This window comes from Myotis brandtii, unplaced genomic scaffold, assembly GCF_000412655.1.
Source record: "Myotis brandtii unplaced genomic scaffold, ASM41265v1 scaffold39, whole genome shotgun sequence".
Lineage (NCBI taxonomy): Eukaryota > Metazoa > Chordata > Mammalia > Chiroptera > Vespertilionidae > Myotis > Myotis brandtii.
In genome coordinates, this window is record NW_005364953.1 from 2090827 (window position 1) to 2099611 (window position 8785).

At 38.9% G+C, this 8785-nt stretch overlaps 2 protein-coding genes across 6 annotated transcripts in view; both read left to right on the forward strand.

Moving 5' to 3' along the window:
* The window catches only part of GRIA3 (glutamate receptor, ionotropic, AMPA 3), a 323974-nt gene that overhangs the window by 309732 nt on the left and 5457 nt on the right, over positions 1-8785 (forward strand). For 2 of the 5 annotated variants that reach the window (XR_313960.2, XM_005872698.2), the window contains exons 14-15: positions 3386-3500; positions 6076-6323. Coding sequence is in view for 4 of the 5 variants with exons in the window: in XM_005872698.2 (XP_005872760.1) it covers positions 3386-3500; positions 6076-6321 (361 nt within the window). In the remaining variant the exon portion in view is untranslated. Of the gene's footprint in view, positions 1-3385; positions 3505-6075; positions 6324-8785 lie in introns of those variants that run through there. The other 3 variants (XM_005872700.2, XM_005872702.2, XM_005872701.2) reach the window with 3 other exon arrangements.
* Positions 63-687, forward strand: LOC106727216 (40S ribosomal protein S27-like). Its single transcript, XM_014544947.1, has one exon. The coding sequence runs from the start codon at positions 247-249 to the stop codon at positions 499-501; it is 255 nt and encodes an 84-aa protein (XP_014400433.1). The 5' UTR covers positions 63-246; the 3' UTR covers positions 502-687.

The following is an 8785-nucleotide window of genomic DNA, read 5'->3' on the forward strand; positions in this document are numbered from 1 at the left end:
AACTATATTTTTCCAAAACAAAAATAAGTTATCAAGGAGTGGTATTGTCCTATATTCTTGCAACTCTTGTTAATGTCTGGCTAAATATAAGAGAATAAGATTCTCATTTCTGCTGCTTTATTCAATCTGTTGTGATAGCACATGTCATGTAGCCTCCAGGGAACTCCACTCTACATCGTTAGAGAATAAGAGTGACAGTGAGAAGGGTGGGAGATCCGGACGGGCTGCGCCTGCGAGAGGATCAACATGCCTTTGGCTAGAGATTTACTACACCCGTCCTTGGAAGAGGAAAAGAAAAAACATAAAAAGAAACGGCTAGTTCAAAGTCCAAATTCTTATTTTATGGATGTAAAATGTCCAGGTTGCTACAAGATCACCACGGTTTTCAGCCGCGCTCAGACGGTGGTTCTTTGCGTAGGTTGTTCAACAGTGCTGTGCCAGCTGACAGGAGGAAAGGCTAGACTCACCGAAGGGTGTTCATTTAGAAGAAAGCAACACTAATGATCCACACAGCTTCCTGAATTTGGGTTATATCACAAAAAGCCTTAAATTTGGGTTTCACAAAAAGCCTTATCAGTTTAGTAATTCTAGTTAATCTACCAGGATAATGTAATTACATTTAATTTTGTAAGTATACAACAGTGATCTATTTTGGTGTCAATTTTTCAATAAAGTTTTGATTATGGGGGATAAAAGAGTGAGAAGGGCAAGGGTGCCTTAGTATTATAAAAATAGTTTTGACCTCGCTGACCCTTTGATGAAAAGGTTTCAGAGATCCTTCAGGGGTTCCTGGACCACACTTCGAGAACCACTACTTTAAACTAATATGTCTCACTTTTATCAGCCTACTTCATTTAAGGCTGACAAACTTCTTTAAAACCCAGAATCTCTAGGGAGAGGTCTCTATTTGGACCTTAGCATGAGTGAGTCTAAATAGAGATCAGACTTCTCTGTTTCTGAGACCTAGTGAAACTAGCTGTACTGAAGAAATTGAATGAAGTAATTTGAAGAACATAGTATCTGGAGCAGCGGTTCTCAACCTGTGGGTCGTGACCCCTTTGGGGGTCGAACAACCCTTCCACAGGGGTCGCCTAAATACATCCTGCATATCAGATATTTACATTACAATTCATAACAGTAGCAACATTACAGTTATGAAATAGCAACGAAAATAATTTTATGGTTGGGGGTCACCACAACATGAGGAACTGTATTAAAGGGTCACGGCATTAGGAAGGTTGAGAACCACTGATCTGGAGGGAGGTCAGGGACTGGTAAGGGCTTAGAGAAGCAGTCTGAGTAATCTGGGCCCTTTGTAATAAGAAAAGAGGTAATACAGAAAGGAAAAAGGAAATGCTTTGTACTTTTTGGTCCTGATGGAATTGGTCACCCATATGCATCTCCCCTGTGATCTGAGCTAAGTGCCAGAATCCTAAGCCCAGGTGCCAGCACCTAGCTTAAGGCATAGAGCACTGGGGAGAGGTGGTAGTGATAAAACAGAAAGTAATAGGGAAAAGGAGAGAAGAGAGCCACACCGTGAGGATTAGGGGAGAAGGCAGTTCCAACACTTATGTCAGGGCAAGAGATGGTCTGTCTGTCCTTTAAAAGTCTAAGACTTAACTTTCACTGCCAATAATATCTTAAAGAGGCTCAAAGTTTTGAGTCTATTGTGTTTCTTTGCATTCTAAGCATCTCTGGTTGGCATTTGAAAAGCCTAAGACTGTAAGCATTGATTGAAGGAACTTGTTTAAAGTATAAAAGGACCTCAATTTCCTGGTAAGATACTAAATGCAGATATTCTGGCTTCCAAGCCCTGCACTAACTGAGAAAGTGTCACCTCCCTGACACTAAAAGTTTTTAGTTTTTCAAATCTCAAGTACTCTGAAATTACATATTATTTTAAATGATGATACATTTCTCAGAATATCTCAGGTTGAGATGCTCCCTCTGCTCTCAACAGCAAAGTGGGGAAGAAAGGAAATAAGCTTTGAGGACTTGGTCTGATAGAGACCAGATCTCTGTGACTATAGGAAGTCCAACTTATCCAAAATAAGCTAGGAAAATTTATATCATGTTCATAGTTACATAAGTGTGTATAAATGTGTCTGCTTTCCTCCTTGTAAATCCGTGGCATTCAAACTAATATGCACTGGTATTAGCAATATTGTTCACATGAGTCTGAACACCCACTAGTTTATTGCCTTGTAATAAAACTATGCCATGCTCTATATATAATGTATTAATTATCCAAAGTTATTAGAGATACTGTATTTAAAATTCATTAGCTCTAGAAAGACACCAGGGTAAAGGTCATTATTCCCATTTTATAGCTGAAGAAATTTCTTAAGAGAGAAAATCTTGATCATGGGACCAGTAGGGTTTCCTACATTTTTCCCAGTGGCTCCAACTGTAGTCCTTATGCTTTAAGGTGTGGAGGACTAGGTAGCAGTGGCCTGGCCTCCTGGAGATATATTAGCCTCTCAGTTAAGGAAGTCTTATCTTCCCAGAACAGCTTACCTAAGCTGTTCCTCTACAGTGCTACCCACAGTGGCAGGCAGTTTGCATTTTAGGTCATGCGTATTAATAATCTAGTTTAAAACAATCTGGTTCACTCTCTGGCGGCCTGAATTGAGCACCTCAGAGAGACAGCTAGTCAGTAACTCAAAAACAACCCATAGGCCAGTTCTCCTACTGTTGAAAGTATTCCTCTTATCCAAAACACAGAGGTCCACATTATACTTTTAATACTAAGATTAGGATGTGTATAAGAATTTAGTTTGTGGAGTGAATACATGTATGGAATACAGTTCTTTCTAAGATCATTTTTGGCTGGGCAACATATTTGTGTAATAAAGGACAATCAATCAGAAGGCATGTTATTCACAAAGAATCTACTCTCTTATCTGTTCGGATTCATCCTTTTGTCTCCTTTCACATATGGAAATGCTGCCCATTCTGGCTCAGTCCCCTCCCCCACTCCTCCATAGAACTTGCTTTCTGTCTGGAAGTACAACAAGACACCCGGTTAGATCAAACCTAATACATCTCGTCACAAAACTACTGCAAGCTGCCGCCGACGATTGTCACTTGAGGAGAGACCCTCCTCACCACACACAGCCTATCTGAGGAGTGCCTGTTTTTCTATCCTCATTATTTAACAGTGTGTGCCGATTACTCAAAGCGATATGGGCAGGCCCTGGTAAATATAGCGTTGCTGTAGTGTTAACTTTTTATAAGGTAATGTTCAGGTTGCCTGTAGTGTCTAAAATTACTCTGTGGCCAGGGCCCCCTGCTTTATCGCTTTCTATAGTTTTAAAGTAGTTTGAAGCTTGAATAACATAAAATAACATAATATAATGTTATTTATGTTATTTCCCACGTGAAGAACGCCTGTAAACCTTGCAGTATTGAAACTCAGTGAACAAGGCATCTTAGACAAGCTGAAAAACAAATGGTGGTACGATAAGGGGGAATGTGGAGCCAAGGACTCCGGGAGTAAGGTCAGTCGCTGAAGGTCTTTTTGTACTGATTAGCAATCACATTTTGAACCACTGTTTATTTTCTACCCTAAAAAGGCTTTCCTTCCCAACACACACTCCCTGACACAGTGGGACCCCTTTATAACACCAGCGTTAAAGGAATAAGGCAAACACCAGCCTCAGAGGCCTGTCATGTGACATCAATCATTAACTCTAGAGAGCTATTGTTATAATTAGGGGATTCAATCTGGCCCACTGCATTTCCAAAGCTATAAAAGAAGGAACTGTGTTATAAGGGGGTTTTACTGTATTTCACATTTCCAAAGTTCAAAGAGAAAATATAACAACAACCAAAAAAAAAAAAAAAGATCCAGTTGTGACAGTACTTTGTCTTAACCTGTTACAGTGTCAGAGACTTTGTAGTTGTAAATACCTTTGGTTATTAATGTATTATGTCAATCCCATCTGAAAACAGTCAAAGAAATAAATCACTAAGACTGGTCTCTGTAAGCAGAATGATTAGCTTCCTCCCAGCTGCTGTCGTATTGAGTTCAGCATCTATTTGGATCTCGAATCTCATTAAGTCTGTCACACTTCTCTCTTCCAAAGGTGTCATTTAAATCTCTGTACATAATACTTTTTTAAATTCAGTCGCATGATCCTTAAGGGTTTACATTGTCAGGATAACATCACATTGATAAGCATGAAACACTCTTCCCTGCCTCCTTCCTGCCCCCCTTTGTTCCCCTAAGAAAGTTTTTTTTTTAGTTTCGATTTTTGCCTTTCCTTTTTTTTGAACTAATATTGTGGTATCAGTTAATTCATTTCATGAAATGCCACTCATTTTCCCTGTGCAGTGAACCATTTTGCTACTGGTTTTCTACATCCCACAACAGGGAATTCTGTGAAACTTAAATACATGGAACTTGAAACTGTTCTTGTTGCTACAACTTACATGGGTTATGTCAAAGGACACTTTTCCCCCATCAAATGCCACATACATATAAAAGTCTCATGGCAGAGGGAGGGTTACCAAAAATTGGTTCATTTCCTAATGGACTGTGGAACATATTTGAAGATAGCCCCACCAGCTTCCTTAAAGAAATGATCCATTGTTCCATAAGTAACAAATGGTTACCACTTGTCTAGCTGTCAGTCATCCTAGAAGAATGACTATTTGGAAGGTTGTTTAGACATGAAGCATACACTTACCCCCTTCCTGACCATGTGATCCAATTCCAATTGGCAGTTTTAGTAAAGTAAACAAGTATAGGACTGGCTCCTATGAAAATAGAATTAGGACAAGGCCATATTGTCTACATTTAATTCTTTAAATGGTACCAGGACTAGCTGAGCCACAGAGCATTGAGTGTCAGCAATGACCATCATCTGCTCACTATGTTATCATTTGAATAAGATTCTCAATTCACTGATTTAACAATTTGGATATTCCATTCAATTGCATTCAGCAGCAAAATGGTTACATTCACTCTAAAAAGACTACAAAATGCTATTTTTTTTGTTTGTTTCAAAGAAAGGCTCCTGGCCCTTGGTGTGTCCTACCTCAAGGTAGGGCTCAAGGCACCAACTTTTTTCTTTCCATGGTTCAGCAGTTCAGTTTTTGCTTTTTCATACAGGCAGATAGCTTAGTCAAATTTGGAGAGTTTGACCTGAAAGTCACTGACCGGCTTCCTCAATTTTTCCCCTATTTTGAATAGAAAGCAGATAAGTGTAATCTTTTTTATTATTTGCTACTTCCCTGGAGTAAAAGCTAAAAATGAGCTGGATTTTTAAAAAATCCTCAGCCTCCTGGAAAAGCTTTCTGATTTGTATGGAGCCAATTCAGGACCAATAAGTTCTCCTGACAGTTTCCTTAAACTCTCAGGAAGATGAATTAGAGCCAATTCTTTGTGCTGTGCCCTTGTTCCAGCAGCACAAAGACTTGCTGCCCTAAGGATGAACACTTAGCAACCAGTCCCCAAAGGGAGCAATTTCTCAACCACCAGAGGAAAGGGGAGTGTTAATCCTTTTTAAACAAACCCTTGTGAAGTAACTCCCCAGATAAGAATATCAGGAACGGTCTAATAGTTTCACCTGGTATCTTAAAGACGTTGTTGACAAGTTTATCACAGGGAGAGCAAGGGAGAAAGGGGTGTTGCGGGGCAGAGAGGGGAAAGAGTGCTTCAAGTTCCCAAATGAAAAGAGTCTTACATTTATAGAGATTATGTCACAGCTCAACTCTGGCAAATGGTGTTTATTGAGACTGGAAGAGGAATGAATTGTGGTTATGTTTACAGTTTTGCTCCCATGACCAAGTGCTGTTTTATTTAGTTGTTGACACTATTTGAAGTACTAGAGGATTTAAGGAATCAAAATAAAAGAACATATAGGTGAGGATCACAACTGTCAACAGAAACAATCGATCATCTTGCTGCTATTGTGAAACATCAGTCAGTTGCCAGAGTTGAGTCATAACACTTACATCAATGTTTAGTTATTTTACAACTTAGAACTATCCTATACTGTTGTAATATATTATAATGTTCCATTGCCTTTGTTTTCCCCAAGAACTAATAACATTGTTCATTTCTCTTAGGACAAGACCAGCGCTCTGAGCCTGAGCAATGTGGCAGGCGTTTTCTATATACTTGTCGGAGGTCTGGGGCTGGCCATGATGGTGGCTTTGATAGAATTCTGTTACAAATCACGGGCAGAGTCCAAACGCATGAAACTTACAAAGAACACCCAAAACTTTAAGCCTGCTCCTGCCACCAACACTCAAAATTATGCTACATACAGAGAAGGCTACAACGTGTATGGAACAGAGAGTGTTAAGATCTAGGGGTACGGTTAAGGTCTAGTAAACTAATCAGCCTTACATTGCTGTATGTTAATCTCTTTCTTTTTTATTTTTTGTTTCTTAGTTTTTTTTTTCTTGTTTCAAGCATTGTCTATTCTTTGCAACCATTTGATTCTTTGAAAACAATGGTTGTGCTTTCTTGTCAGACCGTAGTGCTTTTCTAATAGTATAGTTGTAATTAAACTGTGGTCTGTGACCCAAAAGGCAAAAAATTCTCTAGAGCAGCACAGCTCAATAGAAATATTTGCCAGCCACATATGTGAACTGCATAATTTCAAGTGCTCTAGTAGCCACATTTTAAAAAGTAACACAAGTGAAATTAATGATATATTTTATTTAATCCAAGGTATATTTTCAATATGTCATAATTATAAAAATAAAGGAGATATTTTACATTCTTTTCTGCATACTAAGTCTTAAAATCTGGGTCATATTTTATACTCATGGCACATCTCAACTAGTACTAGCCACATTATCAAGTATATATTCAATAGTCATATGTGGCTAGTGACTACCATATTGGACAGTGCAGCCCTAGAGAAATCAGCTGCTCCAGAACTGATGTTAAAATAAGGAGTGAAAATGGGGCACTGCCACCTTGAGAAATGCAATGCTTCCATAGGGGAACAGTGTTCTCTTAAGTATAAGCCTGAGAAAGTTTTTTAATCTTCGAGTTCTTTTGTTGTCCCTTTCTTGGAACTAATATTCAGGTAAGTATCTCCCAAAGAACAATCTAGGATCCTTGCTGCTGGCTGCCCCAAATTCATACTTAGATGAACCTGACTGATGCCACCTTGACTCTGGCAGCTATAGCCAACCCCACCACCACCATCACCAATAACTCAGATGTGTTCAAAGGCAAGCTTGAATTAGGATAATGCTTTATTGTGGAAGTTTTTAAAATAATATAGTCTTGTTACCTTCAAGTGCATCTGTCATCACTAACAGACCTATCTGAAGTGGAACAGAACATTTAGCAACTTCATAGCCCTTATTTTACATGGGAGATTTTTGACCTCATGAGTCAATGTCAATGTGCTTGAATTTCTACAAATTTATTTACTTGTGTTTTGATCTCCTTATATTTGACATTGTGAATCTAAATTCAGCTGATTTTTAAATAACATTTCATCCAAATAAATCATTTGTCTTCACCATGGAAAACATTATCTTGTTTGATGAAGTTGCTGGTTGTTCTTTTCTGCTGCACACTGTAAACTTTTGCTACAATGTATTAAGTACACTGAACTAACCCACTAACAAAGTGTTCTCATTGCATTGTTGAATGTACAATGCATGGATTTGTCTGTAATTAGCACTGTTTGCATGCAAGCATTTAATGTGCTATGTGCTTAAAATATTTTATTTTTGAGTAGGTTATATAGTCCCATTACAATTTGGGGCATATTATTTGCTCTTTCATAGAATGGTACATGGGTGATTTCGGCCTAGTTTAATTATCCCAAATTCTGAGATACTGGCATCCAAAGAAATAATACATCTAAAATCTGCATAGCATTTTTCCAAGAGCTCTCAACTTTATTGCATCATCAGAAAGATTTTTCCTTTTAAGCAACTAAGACCCAGACACACCACGTGACTTGTTCAAGTCAACACAACTAGATAGTGAAAGTTCTGAAACTAGAACCCAGCCTTTCTTTCTCCTATAGCTATATTCTTTTTTTAATTTCTTTATTGATTAAGGTATTACATATATGTCCTTATCCCCTCATTACCCCCAACCCCCCACTTATATCCTCACCCCCCTGTTGTCTGTGTCCATTGGTTAGGCTTATATGCATGCATACAAGTCCTTTCTTTATTAAACCATGCCACCTCTAATCCCCATAGCCTGGTAGTTTCCAGGAACCTTGAAATCCTAGTAGGATCCTACCAAACAGAAAGCAGATCTCAAGTTTATGTCCCACTTGTTTATAAAAAGTCTTGAGGGACTGACTTCACCAAGCCTCCATATTACCCACTTATGGACTCTACATGAGGTTGTATATTCACTTCTACTTTCCCCAGAAAGAATCTTTGGAAACAGGGGTATCAGGGCTCAGGGCCACATAGCCTCCAAGCCCTCTTTATTATCAGCCATTCCATCTGAGAATCTAGGTCCCTATTCCCCAACTACTATAGCTTCAGTCCCTTGTTAAAGCCTCAGAGCAGTGCTTTTCAAATGTCAGTGTGCATGTAAGTCACCTGGAGATCTTATAAAAGTGCAAATCCTGATTCAGCAGGTCTGGGATAGAGACTAAGAGTCTACATTTCTCACAAGCCCCCAGGTCATGTTGATGATGCTGGTCCAGGGCTAGAGAAAAGTATCTCAGAATGTATAACTTAAGGAAAGAAGGGAAGAAAGGAGGAAGGGACAGAGAGGCAGAAAATGAAAGCAGAGATAGAATGGAAAGAGAAAGGGAGAGAGGGAGAGAGGGAGAGAGAG